This window comes from Mirounga leonina, unplaced genomic scaffold (genome assembly GCF_011800145.1).
Source record: "Mirounga leonina isolate KUSES-001 unplaced genomic scaffold, KU_Mleo_1.0 Mir_180, whole genome shotgun sequence".
Taxonomy (NCBI): Eukaryota; Metazoa; Chordata; class Mammalia; order Carnivora; family Phocidae; genus Mirounga; species Mirounga leonina.
The window spans coordinates 18,086,387-18,113,637 of record NW_023270469.1 but is presented as its reverse complement, the minus strand read 5'-3'; the positions used below and the strand labels follow the sequence as shown (position 1 = coordinate 18,113,637).

General features: G+C 46.3%; 2 protein-coding genes across 4 annotated transcripts in view; one reads left to right on the top strand and one right to left on the bottom strand.

The window, feature by feature from the left end:
- RANBP10 (RAN binding protein 10) overlaps nt 1-21,883 on the bottom strand; it is a 65,239-nt gene extending 43,356 nt beyond the window's left edge. Inside the window, exons 1-2 of the mRNA XM_035024957.1 lie at nt 21,625-21,883; nt 20,725-20,836 (exon numbers count right to left, since the gene is read on the bottom strand). Of these exons, the coding sequence (XP_034880848.1) occupies nt 20,725-20,836; nt 21,625-21,859 (347 nt within the window). The 5' untranslated portion in view covers nt 21,860-21,883. The remainder of the gene's footprint in view (nt 1-20,724; nt 20,837-21,624) is intronic.
- A 109-nt stretch (nt 21,884-21,992) lies between these two features.
- Nucleotides 21,993-27,251, top strand: part of TSNAXIP1 (translin associated factor X interacting protein 1) — a 15,944-nt gene continuing 10,685 nt past the window's right edge. For 2 of the 3 annotated variants that reach the window (XM_035024954.1, XM_035024952.1), the window contains exons 1-2: nt 21,993-22,517; nt 25,833-25,932. In XM_035024954.1, the coding sequence (XP_034880845.1) occupies nt 22,471-22,517; nt 25,833-25,932 (147 nt within the window). In that variant the 5' untranslated portion in view covers nt 21,993-22,470. The remainder of the gene's footprint in view (nt 22,518-25,832; nt 25,933-27,251) is intronic. The other variant, XM_035024956.1, reaches the window with a different exon arrangement.

Genomic DNA, 27,251 nt, shown 5'->3' with positions numbered 1-27,251 from the left:
GTCCTTAATCTATAGTAAATGCCCCTTTGTCCTTGTCTGGCTGGCTGTGCCACTGTGTTTTGGGGGAGCAGCCTCTACCATCCAAATAAAGGATCAAACAAGGAAGGAAGGCTCTGACCCACACATCTTCCTCTGAAACCAGCTACCCCATCATGCTGGCAGGAACCAGGAAGACACCAACACATGACCTTGATAACTTGGCCTGCAGGAGTTAGGGGAAAGAGGGAAGGGAAAGGAACAGCACGTCAAAGAGGGACTTGCAAGGTTCAAAACTGCCTGCGACCTCCTGCCAAAAATGGACCTTGAAGAAGCATCAGGGGCAGAAGCAGTGTAAGCCTGCTAGCAGGATTCCCATTAGATTAAAAACTGTACTTTTTCCCAGAAAAACAGAAGCCCAAATAATCAGCTTCCTTACTTCACATGGTAGAGGCTGCCAAAAGCTGGTCTCCATTCTCTTAATGTCTCGGCTGACCAAGCAGCAAACAACCTCAACTGCTCTGCAGTCATCAATCAACATAGTCATGTACAACATAGCCAGGGGTTTCCCTGACTTGGATGTCAGCCCACTCATCCTGCCCTGTTTGGAGGGGCCTGAGTCTCTGCCCAATACCACAATGTGATCCTACCCTAGCATACAGGTTTCCTGACACTAAGATAAGGGTTTGTGTTTAGAGCGCATGTTTCCCGGATGACCCTTAACCACTTAAGGTTAATGCAAATAGGGAAGGTCAAGCAGCTTGGCCACCAGCAACAGGGGTCTAATTCCATAAATTTCCATGGGAATGAGGAACTAATAAGGCACATGTAACTCAAACACAAGTTGCTTAGGCTTCTACACAGGGGAAGCCTTTTCCACCTCCAGCAGCTAGCCCTCAACACCTTCTTATAAACTCTCTGCCCCATAGGTGGGATAGTGTTTACCAGTGGATGGCCTGGGAGCCTTTACATAAACCCTAGGGTCAACTTGTGAACCCAAGTGGATGAGCTAAGGGTAGAGCCCCCAGAGGAGATCCAATACCCACACTTGGGTGCCATGTCACCTGCAGGTGTCAATGACACAGGGAGCAACCCCACAGGAGCCTAAGTTGCATATTCATATGAAATTGGAGTTGAGTCAGTGTTCAAAAGAAATGAGTCCCAACTCTTCTAACAATGGGTGACACTATCTCTTCCAAAAGTATGATGTTATAAAATTACAAAAACTCACAGCCTTCTACCTTCCAGCACATCTTTATGCACTTGAAAACTATTATCCAACCAGTCTGAGATAAGCAGAGAGTAAAAAAGCTATAAGGACCCCATGAATATACTAAAAAACATTGAATTGTACACTTTAAGTGGGGGAATTGTATGGTATGTTAAGTTACATCTCAGTCATACTCAACAAAGTAGAAATAAAAGACAACTGTCTCAACATAATAAAAGCCATATATGATAAGCCCACAGCTAACATCATACCCAAGGGTGAAAGACTGAAAAACTTTTCCTAAGATCAGAAACAAGAAAAAGATGCCTGTGTTTGCCACTCTATTCAACAGAGTATTAAAAGTTCTAGCCGAAGCAATTAGACAAGAAAAATAAAAGGCACCCAAATTGGAAAATAGGTAAAACTATCTCTTCCACAGAGGACATGATCCTATATGTAGAAAACCCTAAAATGCTATTAGAATAAATAAATTCAGCAAAGTTGAAGGATACAAAATCAACAAATGAAAAGCAGTTGATTTTCCATACACTAACAGTGAACAATGAAAAAGGAAATTAAAATAATTCAATTTATAATAGCATTATAAAGAATAAAATACAGGGGGGGGGCGCCTTGGTGACTCAGTTAGTTAAGCGTCTGCCTTCAGCTCAGGTCAGGATCCTGGGGTCCTGGGATTAAGCACCACGTCGGGCTCCCTGCTTGGTGGGAAGTCTGCTTCTCTTTCTCCCTCTGACCCTCCCCCTCGCTGGTGCACTCACGCTCTCTCTCTCTCTTAAATAAATAAAATCTTAAAAAAAAAAGAAGAAGAAGAAGAAGAAGAAAATATCAGGGTGCCTGGGTGGCTCAGTCAGTTAGACATCCAATTCTTGGTTTTAGCTCAGGTTGTGATCTCAGGGTAATAAGATCTAGTCCCGCATCGGGTTCCATGATCAGTCGGCTTGACATTCTCTCTCCCTCTCCCCCTGCCCCTCCCCTCCCCTCTCTAAAATAAATAAATAAATCTTAAAAAATAAAAAAAGGAATAAAACACTTAGGAATAAACTTGACCAAGGAGACAAAAGACTTGTACACTAAAAACTATAAAATGTTGCTGAAAGAAATTAAAGAAAACATAAATAAATGGAAAGACATCTGTGTTCACAATTGGAAAACTTAATATCGTTATGATGCCAATACTACCCAGTGCAATACACAGATTTAATACTATCCATATGGAATCTCAAGGGACAATGAATCGCCAAAACAACCTTGAAAAAGATGAAAAAAAGTTGGAGGACTAACACTTGGTGATTTCAAAACTTTCCACAAAGCTGTGATAATCAAAACAGTGTTGGTACTGGCATAGAGACAGACATATAGACCATAGTAACACAACAGAGAACACAGAAATAAACCCTCCCATATGTGGTCAACTGATTTCGACAAAGATGCTAAGACCATTCAACTGGAAAATGACAATCTCAACAAATGGTGCTGGGACAACTGGATATCCACATGCAGAAGAATGAAGTTGGGCCCTTACCATACACCATATGCAAAATTAACTTAAAACAGATCAAATAAACAAAGACCTAAAACTGTAAAACTCTTAGAAGAAAACATAGGAGAAAAGATTTACATTGGAATTGGCAATGATTTTTTTGGATATTACACTCAAAGCACAGGCAACAAAAGAAAAAAACTACATCAAAATCTTAAACTTTTGTATCTCAAAAGACACCATCAACACAGTGAAAAGCAACCCATGGTATAGGAGAAAATATGTGCAAATCATATATGTGATAAGGGTTTAATATCCAGGATATTCAAAGATCTCTTACAACTCAACAAAAAACAAAACCAAACAGAAAACCTATTAAAAATGGGCAGGGACTTGAATAGTTATTTCTCCAAAGAAGAGACAAATGGCTAATAAGCACATGAAAAGATGTTCAGCATCACTAATCACTAAGGAAATGTAGATCAAAACCACAATGAGATACAACTTCATACCCTTTAGGACAAACAAACAACAGAAAACAGAAAATAACAAGTGTTGGTGAGGATATGAAGATTAGAACCCTTGTGCATCGATGGTACAGCAGCTGTGGAAATCAGTATGGCAGTTAATCATATAGTAATTCTAAGTTTAAAAAATTAAACTATGTTGGGGTGCCTGGGTGGCTCAGTCAGTTAAGCATCCAACTCTTGATTTCGGCTCAGGTCATGATCTTGGGGTCATGAATCAAGCCCTGTAACAGGCTCCATGCTCATCTCTCCCTCTGCTCCTCCCCCCATTCATGCTCTCTCTCTCTCTCAAATAAATAAATAAAATCTTTAAAAAATTACACTATGTTTTTAAAATGCTTAATTTTTAACAAAGAATTACCATATGATCCAGCAATTCCACTTCCAGGTATATACCCAAAAGAACTGAAAACAGGGAGTTGAACAGGTATTTGTACACTCATGTTCATAGCAGCATTATTCACAACAGCCAAAAGGTGAAAGCAAACCAAACCAAGTGTCTACTGCTGAATGGATGAATGGATAAACCGAATGTGACATATATACACAATGGAATATTACTCAGCCTTAAAAAGGAAGAAACTATGGGGCGCCTGGCTGGCTCAGTTGGAACAGCATGCAACTCTTGGGGTTGTGAGTTCAAGCCCCATGTTGGGTATAAAGATTACTTAAATATAACTTTTTGGGGACGCCTGGGTGGCTCAGTCATTAAGCGTCTGCCTTCGGCTCGGGTCATGATCCCAGGGTCCTGGGATCGAGCCCTGCGTCAGGCTCCCTACTCAGCGTGAAGCCTGCTTCTCCCTCTTCCACTCCCCCTGCTTGTGTTCCCTCTCTCGCTGTGTCTCTCTCTGTCAAATAAATAAATAAAATCTTAAAAAATAATAATAAATACAACTTTTTTTTAAAAAAAAAAGGAAGGAAATTCTGACATATACTACAACATGGATGAACCTTGAAGACATTATACTAAGAGAAATAAGTCAGTCACAAAAAGACAAATTCTGGGGGCACCTGGGTGGCTCAGTTAGTTAAGTATCTGACTTCAGCTCAGGTCATCTCAGGATGGAATGGAGCCCAGCATAGGGCTCCCCGCTCAGGGGAGTCTGCTTGCCCCTCCCCCTGCTCGTGCTCACACTCTCTTTCTCTCTCTCTCAAATTAAAAAAAAAAGAGGGGGTGCCTGGGTGGCTCAGTTGATTGAGCGTCTGCCTTCGGCTCCGGTCATGATCCCAGGGTCCTGGGATCGAGTCCCACATCAGGCTCCCTGTTCAGCGGGAAGTCTGCTTCTCCCTCTGACCCTACCCCCCTCATGCTCTCTCGTTCTCTCTCTCCCTCTGTAATAAATAAATAAAATCTTAAAAAAAAAAAGAGAAGACAAGGGGCGCCTGGGTGGCTCAGTTGGTTAAGCGTCTGCCTTCGGCTCAGGTCATGATCCCAGGGTCCTGAGATCAAGCCCCACGTCTGGGCTCCCTGGTCAACGGGCAGCCTGCTTCTCCCTCTCCCTCTGCCTGCTGCTCTCCCTGCTTGTGCGCTCTCTCTCTCTCTCTGCCAAATAAATAAAATCTTTTTTTTTTTTTAAAGACAAATTTGGCTTGATTCCACTTACACAAGGTATCTAGAGTAGTCACATTCATAAAAACAGAAAGTAAAATGGTGTTTGCCAGGGCCTAGGGGGAGAATCAGGAGTTACTGTTTAATGGGGACAGTTTCAGTTTGGGAAGACGAAAAAGCTCTGGAGATGGACGGTGGTGATGGTTGCATAACAATGTGAATGTACTTAATGACACTGAACTGTACACTTAAGAATGATTCAAATGGTAGATTTTATGTTATGTATGTTTTACCACAATAAATAAATGAATATGTATCAATGCAGCTGCCCCTCTTCCCCAAAAAAGGTTCAAGTTCACTATCATCAGCTATAATATTTGTTATTACATAAAATCTTTTCCTCTCTTCAAGCTTGGGGATTTAGGGTCCAGGGAGACAATACCTTCACCTGTTCATTCTTTCAGCGGTGTCATCTCTGGCCAAAAATCCAGCATGTGGCTATGCGTTTATTCAATTCTGATATCCCCCAAATCATCCAAACACAAGAGAAGGAGCCTAAGTTTATAGGCTCAAGTCCTATGTCTTATGCTACAATGAACAGAACTGATGCAAGGCCTGTTGCCTACCTCAGGATGCAGGAGCTATAGGAAGGAGCCCCCAGCCCTCAGAGGAAAAGCACAGAGCCACAGCAGTGCTGGGCACATATGAACATTCAACAAACCCCTAGTGTTCATCCACTCACGGTCTGGTGAACTTTATCACCCAAGTCACAGGGTCTTTCCCAGCCACATTTCAAGGGAACCTAAGTTTCTAGCTGGTATGAAATCATAACAGAGCTACATGATAGGTTAAGTGAGCTCTGAACTCAGTCACAACACCCCCAGTACTATTCTCCTCTCTTGCAGACACTGGACTTCAGCGGTGAGATTAAATGACCTACACTCACAAAGTTAGTGACTTACAGGCATAGGGGAAGTCTATTTCTCCATCTACTCATGAAAAATCTAAGGAGGCCTGAGGTTCCCTCTCAATCACCAACAAAGGACACATGTAGTGCTTTGCCGGGTCTCAGACTCATATGGTCCCAGCTCTCTGACAGGCTGACAAGAATGGGGTAAAACAATAAGGAAAGAGCATAATGAAAATCCCAAATCCACATATGTTCTCCTGGATACATACAGAAGTATCTGTGCTTCTAAGCAGCACTGACATTACCTCTCCTCTGTGGATCTCTGGTGGCATCTCAAAACGAATGGGTTGTTAGGAGCTGTTGAATCCTTGCTAAAGTTGAGTAATTCAGTAAAAACAGGTGTGATAAGTTTCTTTTTATAGAGGCCCTTGAGACCATTCACCCACTCCATAAAGATCTTCTGTGCCCAATATGGTGCTGGGGACACAAGGATAGGGGCCTGAATTTAGTCCCTGACAGTTTCCAGTGGCAAGTCAGGGGCAAGCCAAAGATTCAGAGTGCACTGACCTGGGGATTCCCAAAGGAAGTGAAGGCTGAGCCAAGACCTGGTAAGCAGTGAGGGGAGAAAAAGGAGCACGTTCCATGCAGAAGCAGCAGAATGTACTGAGGCGTAGTGGCAAGAACGCAGCCCCATAATCAAGGAATGGAGAGAAATTAGCGTGGCTGGGTCACAGCTTGGGCAGACCTAAAAAGAGCCAAAGCTGGTGCAGGAAACTGGCTATTCATGCACAGCTTGCATGCTAGCTTAAGGAGTTTGAACTTCATGGAAGGTCAAAAGGAAGCTGCAGAGAGGATTTAGAAAAGGGTGCAGCTGATCAAACCACTGATATTTGTAAAACGGATTGAAGAGGCAAAACTAGAGGCTACCCAAATCATCCCAGTGGAAGATGACAGGGCTGGACAAGGACAGAAGCAGTGAGGATGGCAAGGCACAGAGAGCCAAATGCTCTCTTTTTTTTTTTAAAGATTTTATCTTTAAGTAATCTCTACACCCAATGTGGGGCTCGAACTTACAACCCCGAAGTCAAGAGAGTCTCATGCTCTACTGACTGAGCCAGCCAGGCGCCCCTGAGCCAAGTGCTCTTTAGAACACAGTGAACTGGGTGCCTGGGTGGCTCAGTTGGTTGGACGACTGCCTTCAGCTCAGGTCATGATCCTGGAGTCCCAGGATCGAGTCCCGCATCGGGCTCCCTGCTCAGCGAGGAGCCTGCTTCTCCCTCTGACCCTCCCCCCTCTCATGTACTCTCTCTCATTCTCACTCTCTCAAATAAATAAATAAATCTTAAAAAAAAAAAAAAAAAAAGAACACAGTGAACTTATGCAAGGGGGAGGAGCTGCCCTGGACACAGCCCAGCACAACCAGTCACCATAGAAAGGGCAATTCTCTGAGACCCACTTGCAAACTTTGGAGCCCAAATGCTTGGCCTATCAGTAGTAGCCCTTCTCCAGCTCTATTCCAACCTTAGCATTTACACTGTGTGCAAACAGCAGAACAAAAAACAAACCTGTATCAGAGCAAATGTACCACACAAGCCCAGATACAAATCTCACCCCTGCCACTGAGTTCACCATATGCCCAAATCAGCTTGTCAGAGACTGTTCCTCAGCTACCACAATCAATCCAGAGAGGCTTCAGGGTAGCCATTGAACAAGATCCTGGGCACGGTGCTGGGAGGGGTGCTGGTGGACGCTGGACAACTCCACTGTGCTTTAGTTCATGCACTAGAGGCTTTTCTAGCATTGGATTCAGGTAAGATAGGCCATTTTTTAAAAAAGATTTTATTTATTTTATTTGAGGAAAAGAGAGAGAAAGCACAAGCAGGGGAAGAGGCAGAGGAAGAGTGAAAAGCAGGCTCCCTGAGCCCAACATGGGGCTCGATCCCAGGACCCCGGGATCATGACCTGAGCTGAAGGCAGACACTTGACTGACTGAGCCACCCAGGCACCCCAAAATAGGACATTTTTGAAGGCCTGGATCTTGGGACTTCTAAAAACAAGGGCCTGTTTACTGGGGATTGCCGAGGAAAAAGGAGGTGAGCATTTGCTTCCTTCTTGGTAATGTGTCAGACAATGCTAGAACACTAACAGGTACGAGCTGCCTTGGTCACCTGGGAGGGAGGCCACTGGGGTTCTCACTCCCTAAGCAGATAACTGGAGTAGACAGAGCTTACCTCCCCTATATTTAGCATCTCCACTAGGGCTTTCTTTTCAAGCAGCAGGATATATCTGAAGAGCTTGGGGGTAAAATTATTACCCCACATCATGACTGACAGTAGGATAAAGCCATCTGATTTACTCCTTTCTTCCATATGGCAGCAAAATGGAGAATACCATTTGTCATAGAGGTGGGACAGCCAGTAAATGTAGAGGGACAACAGATGATAAGTTCTTCACGGCAGTGAGACAAGTTGGCCTCTACCTTCTCAGTTTCTACTTCACTGCCAAAACCAAAACACAAGCTAGAGCTAGAAGAGCAACTCTGTCTCTCTGTGGGGCTCCAGAGAGAAAAGGGCCACAAGCGAGCACAGCTCTGGCCAAGCTGGAGAGCAGGACAGAGGATGAGCAGCAGCTCTGGCAAGACCCTCAGCTGACCACACAGCCAGGTCCGCCCTCAAGCTTTCACCATATCCTGCAGGCAGCAGAGGCAAACTGGGGCCCTGGAAAATGACCTACAATGAAAATGGACTGGTGGTTTCTGGGGCCCATGCTGCCCTCCACCCGCCTCTGCTGACTCTCCCACAAAAGCAACAGTCTGCTGAAACCCCGCAGTCACGCGGAGATGTGAGCATAGTCAGCTTGGATTCTTCTTTTTTCTCTTCAGTTTTCCAGATTTTCTACAATTACTTTGATAGTCACAGAAAAATCATTTTCCAGAGCCAGCTGATGACCACACACTGAGGAGGTTGTTGGCTCTCACCCATCAGACTCTCCCTGGCTTGTCCCAGGGCAACATTTCAGTGCCAGAGGGACACAGTGGAGGACCTGGTTTTCATAGTCAGCTCCTCAGTACACCCACTTCCCTGAGCTTTGACAGGAGGGCAGAGGCTGTATGGGAAGAGCACACCTTCAGAAATGGCAGGAAATTGTCAAAATCCCTGCTCAGTAGAGGAGCCGGAGCTCTGGTTCACATAGTACCAGGTAAGTCCCAAGCGCAACCCAGAGCACACATCCAGAAAACCCTCCTGCTCAGCACAGTGACACTGGCTCAGCACATCTCCAACTGACTGGAGATTCTTCCATGACCCAGACTGTTTACTGGGGATTGCCGAGGAAAAAGGAGGTGAGCAGAGGACAGGACTGGTAGTGAACAGAGGACAGGACCTTAGAAACCAGACCTCTGGAGTCTCAAACCCTCCAGGGACATACAACAAGGCCTGGGGTGAGGAGAACACACTTTGCTGTTATCACCCATCCAGTCCCGAGAGACAGCCTGGAGCACTCTGCACTCTACACTGGGAACCTCTTTGGCAACATTTGACACTCCCTTCCTGCCTCCCAAAGAGAAGCTCCTGAAGAGTTTTAAAGTGACAGGAACACTTTGCAGCAGGGCTCCAGAGACAACATCCCAGACTCTTGGAAGTCTCAGACACTCCAGCCTAATTCAGGACTGTGGGTCTCGGATTTCACCCCACATCTCAAGTTCCCTATCAGAAGAGGAGAGGTTGGACTAAAGGGCTCCTAAAATCCTTCCCTGGTCTGACCTAGAGACTTCAATCCTTGGCAGAATAATGTCTGGATACTGTTACAAATGTGCTGTACCCAGATGCAAGCCCAAGATGGTGTAGACCCTGAAATGGCAATCAAAAAGCCACCAAGAAGACATCAAAAGAAAAGGAAATTACAGACCAATATACTTTATAGATGCAAAAATCCCCAACAAAATTGTAGCAAACCAAATCCAACAATGTATTAAAAGGATTACATACCATGACCAAGCGGGATTTATCACATGAAGGCAAGGGTGGTTCAACACTAAGAAAATCAACCAATATAATAAACCACATTAATAGAACTAAGGAAAAACATTCACATGATCATCTCAATTGATCCAGGAAAAAACAAAATTCAATACTCCTTCATTATACAAGCACACAGAAAAGTAGGAATAAAACAGAACTTTCTCAACATGATAAAGGGTATTTATGAAAACCCAATGGTGAGAGGCTGAAAGCTTTTTCCCTAAGATGAGAATAAAACAAATATGCCTACCTTTCACCACTACTATTCAACACTGCACTGGAAGTCCTAGCTAGAGCAATCAGTCAATAAAAAGAAATAAAAGGCATTCAAATAAGAAAAGGATAAGTAAAACTATATTTGCAGATGACATGATCTTGTAAAAAAGAAAAAATCTTAAAAAGATCTTATAAAAAATCCCCAACAGTTCACAGAAAGCTGTTACAGGATATAAGATCAACACACACAAAACAGATGTGTTTCTATACACTAACATTGAACAATCTAAAGAGGAAATTAAAAAAATAATTCCATTTATAATATAGCATCAAACAAGTAAAATACTTGGGAATAAATTTAGCCAAGGAAGCAAAAGACTCCTACACTAAAAACAATAGAACAGTGCTAAAGGAAATTAGATTAGACACAAATAAATGGAAAGACATCATGTATTCATGGATTGGAAAACTTAATATTGTTAAGATAAAGAGTATTGTGAATACTCTCCAAATTGACCCCAAAAGTCAATGCAATCCCTACCAAAATTCCATAGTGTTTTTTGCAGAAATGGAAAAGTCAATCTTCAAAATCATATGAATATGCAAGGGACCCCAAGTAGCTAAAACAATCTTGAAAAAGAACAAAGTTAAAGGATTCACACTTCCTGATTTTAGAACTTACTAGAATACTAGAGTAATCAAAACAGTGTGGTACTGGCATAAGGTAGATGCATAGACAAATGGAAGAGAATTTAAATAGAATTAAATATAAATAGAATTTATTTATTTTTTAAGATTTTATTTATTTATTTGACAGAGAGAGACACAGCGAGAGAGGGAACACAAGCAGGGGGAGTGGGAGAGGGAGAAGCAGGCTTCCCGCGGAGCAGGGAGCCCGATGTGGGGCTCAATCCCAGGACCCTGGGATCATGACCTGAGCTGAAGGCAGACGCTTAACGACTGAGCCACCCAGGCGCCCGTAAATAGAATTTATATCCAGATATAAACCTATATCTATCACCAAATTACTTTCAACAAGGGTGCTAAGTCCATTCAACGGGGAAAGAACTATCTTTTCAACAATTGGTGCCAGGGGGCACCTGGGTGGCTCAGTTGGTGAAGCATCTGACTCCTGATTTAGGAGTCATGATCTCAGGGTTGTGGGACGGAGCCCCACCTCAGGCTCCACACTGGGCTGGGAGCCTGCTTGGGATTCTCTTCCCTCTCCCTCTGCCCCTCCCCCATTCTCGGGGAGGGGGACACAATTGGTGCTAGGACAACTGGACTTCTACATGCAATGAATGAAGTTGAACCCCTCCTTCATACCATATGCAAAAATTAACAAAAATGGATCAACAATCTAAATTTAAGAGCCAAAAACTATAAAATTCTTAGAAGAAAACAGGGAAAAGCTTCATGACCTTGGGTCTGGCAATGATTCTTAGACGAGACGCGGAAAACATGAGCAACAAAAGAAAAAAATAGATAAACTGCATTTCATCAAAATTAAAACTTTTAGGGCGCCTGGCTGGCTCAGTCAGTACAGCACACAACTCTTGATCTCAGGGTTGTGAGTTCAAGCCCCACATTAGGCGTGGAGCCTACTTAAAAGAAATTTTTTTTCATTAAAAAAATTAAAACTTCTGTGCATCAAAAAACATCAAGAAAGTGAAAAAGATAACCTAGAAAATGGGAGAAAATATTTGCAAATCATTTATCTGATAAGGGTTTAATACCCAAAATATAAAGAGGGACTCAAGGGGCACCTGGGTGGCTCAGTTGGTTAAGCGACTGACTCTAGATTTCAGCTCAGGTCATGATCTCAGGGTCGTGAGATGGAGCCCTGTGTCGGGCTGTGTTCTGTACTCAGCAGGGAGTCTGCTTCTTTCCCTCTCCCTCTGCCCCTACCCCGCTTCACATGCTCGTGCACTTTCTAAAATAAACAAACAAATCTTAAAAAAAAAAAAGGGGTGGGTGGGAGGATGGGTTAGCCTGGTGATGGGTATTAAAGAGGGCACGTTCTGCATGGAGCACTGGGTGTTATACGCAAACAATGAATCATGGAACACTACATCAAAAACTAATGATGTAATGTATGGTGATTAACATAACATAATAATAATAAAAAAAAAGAGGGACTCAAACAAATACTTCTATGCCAATGTTCACTTCTATGCACCATTATTCACAACAGCCAACAGATGGGGAAAAAAAACCCAAGTGTCCATCAACAGATGAACAGATAAACAAAATGTGGTACATACGTACAGCCATAAAAAGGAATGGTTCTGATACATATCACAACATAAACCTTGAAAACATTATGCTAAGTGAAATAAACAAGACATAAAAGGACAATATTGTATGATTCCAGTAATATGAAATATCTAGAATAGGCAAGTTCATAAAAACAGAAGGTTACCAGGGGCTGGGAGGAGGAGGAAATAGGGAATTATTGCTTAATGGGTACAGAGTTTCTGTTTGGGTGATGAAAAAGTTTTGGAAAATAGATAGTGGTAATGATTGCATAAGACTGTGAATGTAATTAATACCAATGAATTGTACATTTAAAATTGTTAAAATAACACATTTTATGTCATATATATGTGTGTGTGTGTGTGTGTGTGGTATGATATATATATATCACACACGTGCGCACACAGTCACCAAGAACACCCCCAGGGCCCTGCATGCCAGCATTAGCCTCATCTGGCTTTTCCAGATGAGACAAGGAAACCTTGGCACACAGCACAGTGGAAAGCATCAGAGTATTCTGGCCTCATGTCAGGGCCAGAAGAAAGAAGTCCTTCACCATAAGCAAACAGCAGATGACAAGAGCGAAAAACACACACCTAGCTCTTTTTTATTTTCTATCAATTTCATCTTAGAAAGTGGATTTTACAGGCTGGCAAGTCCCCAGGCACTTTTAATAAATACTGCTTAAGATATATGAACAAATGACCATGGGACCTGAACTTTTTTTTTTTAAGATTTTATTTATTTGTCAGAGAGAGAGAGAGCACGAGCACAAAAGCAGGGGTAGTGGCAGGCAGAGAGAGAAGCAGGCTCCCTGCTGAGCGAGGAGCCCAACGTGGGACTCGATCCCAGGACCCCGAGATCACGACCCGAGCCAAAACCAAGAGTGGGACGCTCAACCAACCAAGCCATCCAGGTGCCCCTGTCTCTCTGCTTTTTTAAATGTACACTGTGTCAGGTATTGAAAAATCCTATGTATTACTTACATTTTGGCCAAAAAAAAAAAAAAGCAAATATAACTACTAATAAACTCCTGGCACAACAGCTGTTATTAAAAGAGAACATTCTATAAAATAACCTATGTCAATTTCAGACAGGCTTTGTAAACTGGATTATAACCTGTTCTACCCAGCAAACCATCACCTCTGCTTCTTTCCTTTTGGTTCAGCTCCACCTCAGCAATGTCCTCCAGAAGAGACGAGCTGAGCCTTTAGACCACCTGGGCACAACTGCCTTTCTCCTCTCTCCATTGGTTCTCATCTTCCATCTTCCAACTGCCTCCGCCCCTCTGACCAAAAAATAGCAGCTGCCTGCTGCAATGCACATTAAGAAAATTTCTGGGGCTCTGTGTGGATAAGGATGAGCACTGTTATCAATCAGTAACATGTGCCACGGAAGTTGAGCAGGCAGATGAGGTATCTGAGCCTTGACACTTGACATCCCCATAACCTAAAATAAACTTCTCTGGAATCCCAGGCCACCCCTAAGGTCCGAGAGGTAGGAGAGGAAGAGAGAACAAGAGGGGTGCAAAAGACTTACCCAGCCCCTCCCCCACTTCCCTACACAGTCCAGAGCTATTCTTTCTGGCCCCTTCATGACAGAGGGGCTGGATTCTGTTCCATCACCAAGTTCTCCAGCCTCATTTCCAGCAATAAAGTCATGACCTCACATTTCAACAAAATGCCAGGATCCTGGAGCTACAGAGACATTTCATATGGATTTTGAGCAGTTTCTGGAGAGGAAGAGTGACATCTTTGCCTTTAGACATAGTGTTATCCACCCCTCTCCCAGTATCAGTCCTTTCTTTCCAATTTGACCCTGACCACAGAGACCCACACAGGGAACGTTGATTCTTTCCCAATGGCCCCAGAATAGGATGACACACCATGCTTGCCATGCAGGGCTACTGAGTCCATCCTCCTGCGCTCTACCCTGATGAGCTCCTGCTTCCCCTCTAACAGGGAATCTCCCTTACATGGTGACCCGTTTAGGGAAAAGAACAAACATTCCAGGGGTCCCTGGGTGGCTCAGTTGTTAAGCGTCTGCCTTCAGCTCAGGTCATGATCCCAGGGTCCTGGGATAGAGCCCTGCATCAGCTCCCTGCTTGGCGGGAAGCCTGCTTCTCCCTCTCCCACTCCCCCTGCTTGTGTTCCCTCTCTTGCTATGTGTCTCTCTGTCAAAGAAATAAAGAAATAAAATCTTTTGAAAAGAAAAGAACAAACATTCCAGAAAACACAAAAACAGTGAGGGCAGGAATTGGGCAGAAGGGATATGCAGTGAATTTTAGGAATTTCTCCAGAGGCTGATGCTCGATTAAGGAAGTCCCCAGTTACAAAGAAGGAAGTCATACTTCCCACTCTCAGCTCCCAGCTTGGAGCCCAGGGGGTGACACACAGTGAGCAAGGAGGTCCCAGGAAAGCCCAGACATGCTCAGTGCAGGAACAAGTCCTTCCAGAAAAGTGGACATCATGTGGACTTCAGTACTCTCACCCTGTATCAGAGCTACACCACAGTAAGCCCAGCTAGACCTGGGCTTTAACCCCCAACACAAGTAAGCAATACAAACACTCCAAGATGTTCCAGAGTCCAAATACTCCATGTTTCCAGAAATAGTGCAATGTGTTTCCAGGGAAAGATGCAGCCCACAGCTCAGCATCTGCCCGTGATGCCATTAGAACTGGAGGGCATTCAGGAAGAACAGGGCACAACCACCATCTGTATTTGCCTTGGGCAAAGACAGAACCTACTTCTCAGGGCAGGCAGGACAAAGCCTTCCCCAGGTCCACAGATGAGCACCTACTTCTCAATGGCACTGCACAATGCACAGACTGGAGCAAGGGAACCCAGGGTGAGGGGCCAGCCACATGCTGTCTCTAGGCTGGAGGGCCTGAGCTCAAGTTGCTCTCCAGATCAGGAACATGGCAGGTGAGATCTTGATTGAGTGAGTGGCTCTCTGGGTCTCCATGGGAAATTATGGACAGAGTTGTCTTTTAGGTGGAACTTGGAAAAAACCAAGCACAGGTCGAGTCCTTTCACCCCCAGGAAGCCTCTCTGGCCACCAGTCTTCAACATCCCTCCTCTATATCTTACCATACAGGAGAAAGACCAGCCAAGAGAGAGAAGACCTATGCTTTGGGAAAACCATGCCTAGAGTGTGGGACCTAAATCTACTGGCCCACACTAGACAGGGCTCTCAGCCTGAGAAGCTGACTGAACCAGAGCAGCAATCTCTTCTGCCCTATCCACTCTCAGAAGTGTGGGCAGATCCAAAGTCCTCAAACACTGCTACTGCCCTCTGGATAAAGGCCATGCTCCTTGGCCAAAGCCATACAGTATTTCCAATCTGGCCCTTGCCTACCTCATGTTCTGAGCTCCTCATCTTTTTATACACTACTCCTTCTGCCTGGAGCATCTGCTTCTCAATAAAGTGAAAACCTGGAACTCTCTAATTCATCCTTCCAGATTTAGCATCATCACCTCTTCTGTGAAGGTTTCCCCAAACTTTCAGGTACAGGAGGAAGACCAACCTCTGGGCCACCCCTGGGTAAAGCGCACACTATGGACTGGCCTTTTCTACACCACCCTGTAAGGTTGTATGTGTAGGCATATCTGCCTCCTCTCTAGATGAGCCTCATGCCTGTGCTCCTGAGGCCCAGCCTGGCATTGGGACTAAACTATGGGTACCTCACTGTGGTGTACAGAATTAATGAAGAGTGCTTTGCTGCCTGGCCAAAGGAAGTCAGCTTGCAAGTTCAAGCAAAGGCAGACTAGCTGTGGCCAGGGCCTGGGCCTGGGCACCAGCTACAGAGAAGAGCCCCCCGCCCAACTCCATCCAGTGCTCCAGCCCAGGCTTGCTGTTCTTGGGTAGAGCCACCCATCACATGTCAGGACGCTGCTGCCGCCGGGATGATGTTACAGTCTATTTTGAGGGTCACACTGGAGCATCTGTCAGCCTGGCCAGCCACACCCTCCGTGTGTCATCACTAAGAGCTGGGGACACCCACAGGTCCACAAACTCTGCCTGAGCAAGTCATTTCTCCTAGGGACCCTCAGCTTCAGGGTCTCCACCGGCTTTCTAACAAGATCAACGCGGATGCCCTTATCTCTTGGCACCCCTGGCAGGGCTCTGATGTCTCCTCACCCCGCCAGACTCAACTCCTGACATTCCCAGCTCTGGTGACTCGGCAAAATGCAGCTGAAGTCCGTCAGCTTGTATCAAGCTCTTAGCTCAAATGTAGCTCCTCCTTGTTTAGCTCTCTCTTATATTTAAGGCCAGCACCCTGACTTCAAGCCAGTTACCAACCAGACTCATTTTAGGTCCAACAGGTATCACCTACTGAGAAACTCCTACTCATCCCTCAAAACCAAACCCACGGGGCGCCTGGGTGGCTCAGTTGGTTAAGCGACTGCCTTCAGCTCGGGTCATGATCTTGGAGTCCCAGGATCGAGTCCTGCATCGGGCTCCCTGCTCAGCAAGGAGTCTGCTTCTCCCTCTGACCCTCCTTTCTCTCATGCTCTCTGTCTCTCATTCTCTCTCTCTCAAATAAATAAAATCTTAAAAAAAAAAAATTAAAAAAAAAAAAAAACCAAACCCACACTCTGCCTCCTCTTGCAGAGAATATTTCAGTCTACTCTCTGCTGAGTGGCCGAAGGCTTCCTGAGAGCAAAGCTGGCCTGTGCTGGCTTTACCTTTATTCTCCCTGCACCCAGCCTGGCACACAGTAGGTATGACTAAATACTCCATGAACCCCTGAAATGAAACTTTCTAACTAGACTAGATTAGCATGTTCTTCTACAAAAGCCATCATCAGAACAAAGGCCTTTCTAGAAAATGACATTGATATCCGGGTTCATAAACACCTTTTACAAATGTACTTAAATCTACAGAAAAACAAGTTTACAGATTCAGTAAATCAAGCCCAGTAAGAGTATGCCACATTTCTCTGGCCCCACTCAGCACTAAACACCTTGGAGCTCTGTCTCCTAAGAACACTGTGATCCCCTAAGAATCCAACTGGACATTCCTTCACTCTACCCAGGGAATGAACTCAATGGGGAAAGGCAGCAGCAGCATCGACACATATGTCTGGGATCAGGCAAGGGCATCTAACAAGTTAGGCTACTCCACTGCAAACTCAAAGCCATGCTGCCAGAGCAGGTCACCAAACATCCTAGGGGTTCAGGACTCACTCACAAAACAGATACATTATCAGGGCACCTGGGTGGCTCAGTCAGTTGAGTGGCTGACTCTTGATTTAGACTCAGGTCATCATCTTGGGGTCCTGGGATCGAGCCCTGCTTCAAGTTGGCTTCTGCTTCTCCCTCTCCCTCTACCCCTCCCCCACCCCAGGTCATACTTCCTCTCAACTAAATAAATAAAATCCTTTTTTTTCTAAGATTTTATTTATTTATTTGACAGAGAGAGAGAGCACAAGCAGGGAGAGCGGAGGGCAGAGGGAGAGGGCGAAGCAGGCTTCCCACTGAGCAAGGAGCCCAATGCGGGACTCATGGGATCATGACCTGAGCCGAGGGCAGACGCTTGACCGACTGAGCCACCCAGGTACCCAAATAAGATCTTTTTTAAAAAAGGGGGCACCTGGGTGGCTCAGTCGGTCAAGCATCTGCCTTCAGCTCAGGTCATGATCCCAGGGTCCTGGGATCGAGCACCACATCTGGCTCTCTGCTTGGCGGGGAGCCTGCTTCTCCCTCTCCCTCTGCCTGCTGCTCTGCCTAGTTGTGTGCTCTCTCTCTCCCTAATAAATAAATAAAACCTTTAAAAAAAAAACACGTTTTTTTTTTAAAGATTTTATTTATTTATTTGAGAGAGAGAGAATGAGAGAGAGCAAGCACATGAGAGGGGAGAGGGTCAGAGGGAGAAGCAGACTCCCTGCTGAGCAGGGAGCCCGATGCAGGACTCGATCCAGGGACTCCAGGATCATGACCTGAGCCGAAGGCAGTCGCTTAACCAACTGAGCCACCCAGGCACCCAAAAAAGGTATTTTTTAAAAAAAGGATTTTCTCTCTCTCCCTCCTCCCTCTAAAACAAACCTTTAAAAAATAAATAAAATCTAAAAACAAACAAATAAAAAAAAGATACATTATCATCTGCTCCAGGCACTTTCCAGAGATGCCGTGAGGCTGGAACTAGATCATAAAGGAAAGCTATACAACTGGTTAACACCTGGGCCATGGACCAAACCCAGGTCAGAAACACACCTCCAGGGGCGCCTGGGTGGCTCAGTCGTTAAGCGTCTGCCTTCGGCTCAGGTCATGATCCCAGGGTCCTGGGATCGAGCCCCGCATCGGGCTCTCTGCTCAGCGGGAAGCCTGCTTCTCCCTCTCCCACTCCCCCTGCTTGTGTTCCCTCTCTCGCTGTGTCTCTCTGTCAAATAAATAAATAAAATCTTTAAAAAAAAAAAAAAAAAAGAAACACACCTCCAATACTGATGGGAAACAAAAAATGAGCTGATCATTTCCTGCCCTATAACTTCCCTTGGCCTACTCAAAACCACATCTGACCCCCCATACTAATATCTGGCTACATCCTAGCCATGAGATAGCTTTCAGGGATTCCATAAAGAGGCCACGAGGAGACATTCATTGACAGTGGTCAATTGAAGCAGGCCACTACAAGCATACAGGACCTGAGGTCTTGTTAAAACTGAGGTTTCCATGGGGCGCCTGGGTGATTCAGTCGTTAAGCGTCTGCCTTCGGCTCAGGTCATGATCCCAGAGTCCTGGGATCGAACCCCACATCGGGCTCCCTGCTCGGCGGGAAGCCTGCTTCTCCCTCTCCTATTTCCCCTGCTTGTGTTCCCTCTCTCTCTGTCTCTGTCAAATAAATAAATAAATAATCTTTTTAAAAAATAAATAAATAAAACTGAGGTTTCCAGGTCAGCCTAATGGCTGTATTTACCACGTATAAAAATGCTGGGTATAGAAGCTGGGAGAAGATGCCCAACTTCCTTTAAATTTGCAGACAAAAACTACAGTAAGGACAACTAACAAGACACAGGGCCTCTTCCAGCAAGATCCACTTACAACTGAAATGTGAAAAGCCAGTTGAAGGAATCTAGGTCTCTACATTTAAACACTCCCCTTCTGAAAAAGTGTTCTCTTTTCTCACTAGCTCAGCGGTTATCTATGATTAGGACTACAGAGAAAACAATTGATTTTCCTCCCTAAAGTCTAAGAAATGCCCCTCAGTCTCTTTGGCAATATGAGACTCTAGCCACTGCCATTTCAGTCTCTACCAGAACTATTTTTGCACTGTTTGTTTTAAGAGGCCATTCTCATTCACTAGTTCAAGCACATTATATGTATATACGTGCTTTGATCAGATAGTGGGAAGGGAAAATAGAAACTTTAAAGCCCTCCATTAATATGTTTCCTATCTGTAAATTACGTAGATAGGAATAAAAGTGAAAAGATATTGTAATAGCATGCCATGATCAGAATTTCAGAATCATAGAATTCTGGGCTTAAAGGCAGCTTAGGTGCTGGCCTAGCTCCCCATAGTATAGACAAAGAGATTGAAGCTGCACCATCTACCCATGGCCACACAACCGTCCCAGACAAGGATGATACAACTTCACTGAGGAAGCAGGCAAATCTCTGACTATAGCAGTCCTCCCCCAGCACAGCCCCTTGGCTGGGCATTTTGCATGCACCACAAGAGGGACAGTCCCTAAGACAGAGGAAGTACTTTGAATACTCAAGAATACATATTCAGGGTTGGCACGAAGGTCACTGGTGTAGTTGGCAAACTTCCCACATCAGACCTAAGGTCTGATGAGGAAAGCCTTTCCAAGACAGCTGAAATCATGTTATTTCATAAGTTAAACACCTGGCTTTGTCACAATCAATGGGGAAAAGGGAGACTAGGAGAAAAAGGAAAAAAAAAAAAAGAGAAATCTCCCCCTCTGACTTCCGGGTGTCTGCTTAGATCACCCTAAAATAAGGAGCCTCCCTAATGCTGACTTTAATGAGGACCTTCTTAAAGCTGGTCCAACTGGTGTTCAAGTCCCTGGACTGAAAAACAAGTTTATGAGCAGCAAGGTCACCTGATTCTGACCATGCGCATGCTGTTTACCCTGAGATGACAGGCCAGTGGCTACCACAGCTGTGATGAATGCTGTGAAGACTCTACTATCCCTTTGAAGCCTACAGGGGCCTCTATGTGACTAAATGCCATAAAAAAGAAGCCTGAATGCAGCAAAAGTGTGAAAGGAGGGAAGTCACAAATGCCACAGGACAGAGGGGTAAATCCCATTCTGGACACTGAATTGTTAATGTAAACTTGTTACTTGTTTCCCTGACCTGTGAGGTATCGCATTACATAATCACTAAAGAGAAGTCTTGTCCTCTACCCGTAATGCACCTACTTGCCATCAAGGGCTGCTGCTTAGACCAGGCCATGGCCAGTCAGGTAACAGAGGCAGCCCCACTATTCAACCCTCTGCAGCCCAGACCCATGCAGCTCAGCAGCTCACATCAGTCACAAGTGTCAGCCAGAAAAAGCTCAGTGCTGGGGAAAAGAAGGTGGTAAGAAGGGGCTTACCCATCTCTTCCTTTGCTGACAATCTTCACCTCAAAGTAATAAATGCCACAGGCAGCAGGTATGGGGTGGGTGGCACGCACTGAGGCAGCATCTTTGTGATTTTTGCCATGACCTAATAAGAGAGAGCAAGGAAGAAATTTCAGCAGAAAGAAATTCAGATAAAATCCTGGTTCTTTTCTGCTCCATGGCAACTTCACCCCTTCATGGCCAGAGGAAGCCCTTACATTGTTCGAGGAATAACTAGACAACAACTGAGCAAACACATAAACCTCCCCACCTTTGGCTCACCTCCTGTGAATAGCAGCCCTGCCAGAGACACTTTCTCCCATACAAACTAAAGGAGGGTACAGGCAATGTGGATTCATCTGAGAGATTCCCAAGTGCTGCTGGCAGTCTCTCCAGAACACAGAGAGCCCACCTGGGAGATCAGGGGAGGAGGAGGCAGATCTGGAAGTCCACCCCCCTCAACTTTAGTAAAGAACTCCAAGCTCTGTGATATCTGGCAGGTGAGCAAGCCCATAGGCCTCTGGCTAATGAAGGGGATGTGACCACCCCCTTCTTCTGACACTCCCAAAACTAAGCAGTGATGAAAGGCCCAACTGGAATTGGAGCTATCCCAGGATAAGCAAGAAGGTCCTCGGGTGGAAGGTCCAGCCCAGCACTGGGTTTGGACACCTGTTGCAGTTCTCTTGACATCGGGTGTCTCAGGGCACAGCAGTCTAAGCAGTAGACCCTCGGCCTGGTCAACCTCAAAACCTTGGACACCCCGCAGGGGCCAAGGCCTAAACCGGAGCACCCAGGCCGGGGAAGGGACGTGATGGGGTAGGGGCCGGGCATCACAGCCGCCCGGCAGATGCTCTGGTCTTCCCCTCCACCCCCCCAGGCCAAACAGGCCGATACCTTTGTAGTGGACGCGGAGGTTGCCCTGGGAGAGGCCGATGTAGTTGTACTTGTCCTTGGGGCTCCAAGAGCGCGGCAGTGGCGTCTCATGCTGGTTGACCGCGGGGTACAGGCGCTGAAGGCGCCGGCTCAGCTCCTGCTCCCCCGGGGACGGCAGCCCGCCCCCAGCGCCCCCGCCAGAGGAATCTCCAGCCTGCGGGCTCCCAGCTCCCGGGTCCGCCGTCGCCGCCGCCATCTTGGAGGGAGCTGCTATTGTGTCACTGGGGGCGGGGAGGAGCGGGACCAGATCCTCCACGCTCAGCCAATGGCTGACGAGCCTACCGAGGCAGCAGGGAAACCGAGGCCGAGTCCGACACCTCTCTTTGGACACTGCCACACCTCGCCACATTTCGGACTCCATATCCCACAATGCAGAGCTCCCCAGAGGCGGGACAACCCGGGCTCGTACGGAACTTTGGAAGATGTAGTACAAATCTGTTCAGTCGTGAGCCTGTTTGGCGGAAACTTCGGGAAACCAAAAACTACAATTCCCGCTGGCAACGCGGCTCCAGGCCTTCAGTTCACCGCCCTCCCCCATGGCCTCTGTTTATCGCCCCCGCCTCAATTCTGATAGCTAGGGTCAAACCCACTGTAGTGATTGACTGAGGGGACCCTGCTCCCGGGTCCGAGGCCACCTTTGCTAATCGGCTTTCCTCCCAGCCTGCGGGCTCGGCGAGAGGGGGCATGGCACAACATTGACCCCGCCCCCGCCGCTGGGATGCTGGGGCCTGGTCGCCATAGCGACGGGCTGTACACTACCACAGCTTCCCCGGCCGCGGATGCAGGCTACCCGGGTGCCGGAGGGTCATGGCCTCCCCGAAGCCGCGGTGCTCCAGCTTCGCGACCACGTCGAGGTAGGCGCTGGCCGGACTGAGGGTGGAGAGGGCGGTTTGACAACTTCCAGAAAGAGAAATGCCTCTGTCAATTTGTCCGGGGCTTCAGGCCCCGCAGGATCGGTGGTGCAGAAACGGAATGAGGACTGACTTAGCCCCTGAGGACATTTCGCGCTAGCAAAAGGGCCGGCGCACTTTATCATTAGTAAAGCCAGCATGTATTAAGCATTTATTATGTGCGAAATGATTTATATATGGCACATTTAACCTCACAACTCTATGAGGTAGTAATATCTCCATTTTACAAATGAGTAGAAGCCTGGAGAGAGCATGTGTTTTACACGTTTATAAGTGGTGGAACTGGAATTTGAACCCAGCTACATGAGACTTCTGAACCTGAGCTCTTAGCCACAGGGATAAACTGCCTCTTCACCCATTGGTTTATGTAAAAATGCTTGTTGAATTGCTGTCTATTCGGGGATTGCAGCCTCTGGGCACTGCAAAATATGACAACAAACTCTATTAACCAGGAAAGCCACAACGTGTACACATTAAAACAAAAATTTGGGGCGCCTGAGTGGCTCAGGTGGTTGAGCGTCTGCCTTCGGCTCAGGTCATGATCTCCCGGTCTTGGGATCTTCTCCAGGTGGGGCTCCCCGCTCAGTGGGGAGTCGGCTTCTCCCTCTCCCTCTGCCCCTCCCCCTGCTCGTGCTCTCTCTCTCTCTCTGTCTCTAATAAATAAAATCTTAAAAAAAAAAAAAACTTTTTTTAAATTTTAAATTTGGCTAAATATCTTTCTAGCTTTGGGAACCCAGAGAAGTCTCTTAAGTGCTGGGCCTCTGCTTCTGTATCTCAAACATGGGGATGATACAACCCACTTCACAAACATTGTTAGGAAAATTTAGGCAGAATAAGTGAAGCTGTCATCACAGCTTTTGCATATACTAAGCATTCAGTAAGTGTTTAATGAATGTGGTTTCTCCCTTTTACTCATTACGAGTGCAAAAACCTGATCTCACCTAAACTCTAATCCTTCAGGGTTTGCTGCCGCAACAAAGAAAGACTACAAAGGTCAGGAGGGGCACCTAGGTGGCTCATTCGGTTGAGTGTCTGACTCTTGATTTCGGCTCAGGTCATGATCTTGGGGTTGTGGGATCCAGCCCCACATCAGCTCTGTGCTGGGCATGGAGCCTGCTCAAGATTCTCTCACTGTCCCTCCTCTCCTCCCTCTCTTAAAAAAAAAGGAAATTATTTGCCAATTTAATTATTTTATCCAGAGCTAAAATGAATCTACAAGAACTATGCAGCAGGCTTGAGAAAGATTGTCGTTACCCAGCACAGGAATGATTTAGGAAACTGCAGTCATGTTTGAAAGGGATATGAAACAGATTCTGGAGAATAAATGCCCATCTATTTTAAGAAGGAAGCAAAATGGGGGCACTTAGCTGGCTCGGTTGGTGGAGCATGTGACTCTTGATCTCCGGGTTGTGAGTTTGGGCCCCATATTGGGTGTAGAGATTACTTAAAAATAAAATCTTTAAAAAGAAGAAAGAAGAAGAAGAAGAGGAAGAAGAGGAGGAGGAGGAAGAATGTAATTGCTGAGGCTGAATTTGGTAGCAGTACAAAATATCATTGATTCCTGTCCATATTCTTCACCAGTATTTAGTAATGTACATTGGGCATTGGGCCAAGCTGTTTCCCTTAGAGGCACAGTATGTGTGTCCTCTCCAGCTCCTCTTAGAGCAGGGCCAGGATGATGGATGATGAAGGATAGGCTAGACCTTGTACTATAAATGTGCGAGCAGATCCTCTAAAAGGGACCTTCAAATTGTGTATTTCCCAGGGTGCCTGGGTGGCTCCATCAGTTGAGCATCTGCCTGTGGCTTGGGTCATGATCCCAGAGTCCCAGGATTGAGTCCCAGGATCGAACCCCCATCGGGGCTCCTTGCTCAGTGGGGAGTCTGCTTCTCCCTCTGCCCCTCACTCTGCTCATGCTCTTTCTCTCTCAAATAAATAAATAAAATCTTTTTAAAAATTGTGTATTTTTTCCCTGAGGGAGGTTTCTGTTCCCCATTGGCTTTCTCCTTTCATCCTCACATCCCTGCCACAGTAGCTATGTAGATAGAACTCAGCAGCTTGATTTCACTCAATACCAGAACATACCCCTGTCAAACCCATTGCCTGCCATCTGTTAGATAACTTGAGTTTTCTCCACCTTTAAAGTAGAAATATAGGGGGGGTACCCGGCTGGCTCAGTCAGTAGGGCATGTGACTCTTGATCTTGGGGTTGTAAGTTTGAGCCCCACATTGGATGTAAAGATTACTTAAAAATAAAATCTTAAAAAAAATAAAATAGAGGGGCACCTGGAGGCGCCTGGGTGGCTCAGTCAGTTGAGTGTCTGCCTTCAGCTCGGGTCATGATCCTGGGGTCCTGAAATTGAGTCCTGCATTGGGCTCCCTGCTCAGCTGGGAGCCTGCTTCTCCCCCTATCTGCCACTCCCCTGCTTGTGCTCTCTCTCTCTGTCTGTCTCTCTGTCTCTCTCTCTCTGTCAAATAAGTAAATAAAATCTTTTAAAAAATTTAAAAATACAGCGTAAAGTGTTAGAGGGGCACCTGGGTAACTCAGTTAAGCGTCTGCCTTCAGCTCAGGTCATGATCTCAGGGTCCTGTGATGTCAGGCTCCCTGCTCAGCGGGGAGTCTGCTTCTCCCTCTGCCCCTCCCCCCACTCATGCTTGCTTGGGCACTCTCGCTCTCTCTCAAATAAATAAAATCTTTTTAAAAAAAAGAAAAAGAAAGACTTGTCTCCATTTCCTTATGAGCAAACTAGGTTGAGAGAGGTTAAATGACTTGCCCAGGGGTTCCTGTTGGAACCCCAGATGTCAGCCCCCATGCCCTTCAGCCAGTAAGTGCAGGTTGGGGACTCACACCCCAGCTCTCGGACCTCAGGCCCTGTGCTTCTTGTCCTGTAGCACCTGCTTTTGGTATCACACCCCCAGAATGTATCAGAGTCACAAACATGAAACTCATCTGAACATTGAATGAAAGTGTAAGCCCACAGAGTTTTCTGGGCTCATGGTGAGGCTTTCCTGTCACTGCAGGAATTGGTGAGATTCTCAGCATGAGAAGGTTTCCGGGAATGTTGGAAAATGTTTTGGGCCCAGGGCCAGGAGCTTGTTGGCAGCATCTCTGGGAATCTGTGGGCAGTACTGGGAAGACCCAGAGCCTAGATCTGCAGCAGAGAGAAGAGGCCATGTCTTGTAGATCTGGGAAGGGTGGAGGTGCTCTCCCCACTCAGGGCTCTGTCACCTACCACTGTCTTCCCCTTTTCTGTGCAGAACACACATGCGGCCTTCAGGAGAGACCATAAATGACTCCTTCCTCACAGAAACCAAGAACACCCAGAATCGCAAGCTTTCTCAGAAACGGAAGACACTGGTTAGTGCCAATGTCTTGTTGGAAACCCAAATTTCAGCTCTTGGACTCTATCTGCCTCCCTCTCTGCAACCCAAAAGCACCATGCATCTGAAACATGCCTCCCAGAGTGGCTTCTCCCCAATTAAGGGAGTGTGGCTCACAGAGGCCAGGCCAATCAAGCTCTGAGGTAGGCGTGTGCACACTGGCTGCACCTCATCTGAAAAGCCCTTCCAGACCTCCCCTGGCAGAGAGAGAAGCAGCTGCTGTCCATGGACACCCTTCCCCTGCAACTCAGCATTCTGGAGTGGACCTCATTTTTTCATTCAGCCTAATGTATTCCAGGCATTGTGCTAGGTGCTGGGATGGTCACACCAGATCTGCCAAGGTCCTTCAGGGCTATGACTGTATCTTTTTTTCTGTATGGCCTTGGTTCCTGATAGGATACTTGAGTGGTGGGCATATGTTGAGAGCTCCATAATGCTGTGAGTATATATGTGAAGGCAGGAGTAATGGGATGTTCCCCCCTCGTGTTGCTGGCTCTGGGTTGGAAGTAGAGACTCTACTAGTCTCAGGAAATGTCCTTCCTCCATTCCTGTTCTTTTAAGTTTTTATATAAAAATGAATGCTATCTCTATCTTGGGGCACCTGGCTGGCTCAGTTCATAGAGCATGTGACTCTTGATCTCTGGGTGGTGAGTTCAAGCCCCACATTGGGCGTAGAGCTTACTTTTTAAAAAAATGAATGCTGTCTCATTAAGTACTTTTGGGTTTTTGTTGATATGATCATAGGATTAGCAAACAGCCATTATGGGAATCAGATGAAAAAGCACATTTTATTTTATTTTTTTTGAAAAAACAGTTTAACAAACTCATAACTCCAGCTTACAGTGGAGCATTATGGGCTGTGTGGTGGTTTGCTTTGTGTGTGTCCTGTATGGGTAATTTAGGGACACATGGGCCTCACACATTGTTAGGATGGAGACTCCCAAAATGGGGATCCCGACTCCAAAGAGGGAAAGGGGGTCAGTGTGGACTCTTCGTGGAGACCAAGCGCAGCCACGGCTCCAGAACGCCGGATGACTTGGGGCACATGCTCCCCACTCCACTCAGCTGCCACCCACACCATGTAGCTGGGTTCCCCCTCTTTCGTGCAGCGGCAACACCGCCATTCTTCACCACTAGGGGGCATTGTTCTCTCCCACCGCCCTGCAATCCTTCCCCACCCACCACCCCTGCCCCGCCCCGTGGCCGCCCTTCCCGTTTCCACCTGCAGGGAGAAGCAGAGAGCATCGGGCTCCCTGCTCTGCGGGAAGCCTGCTTCTCCCTCTCCCACTCCCCCTG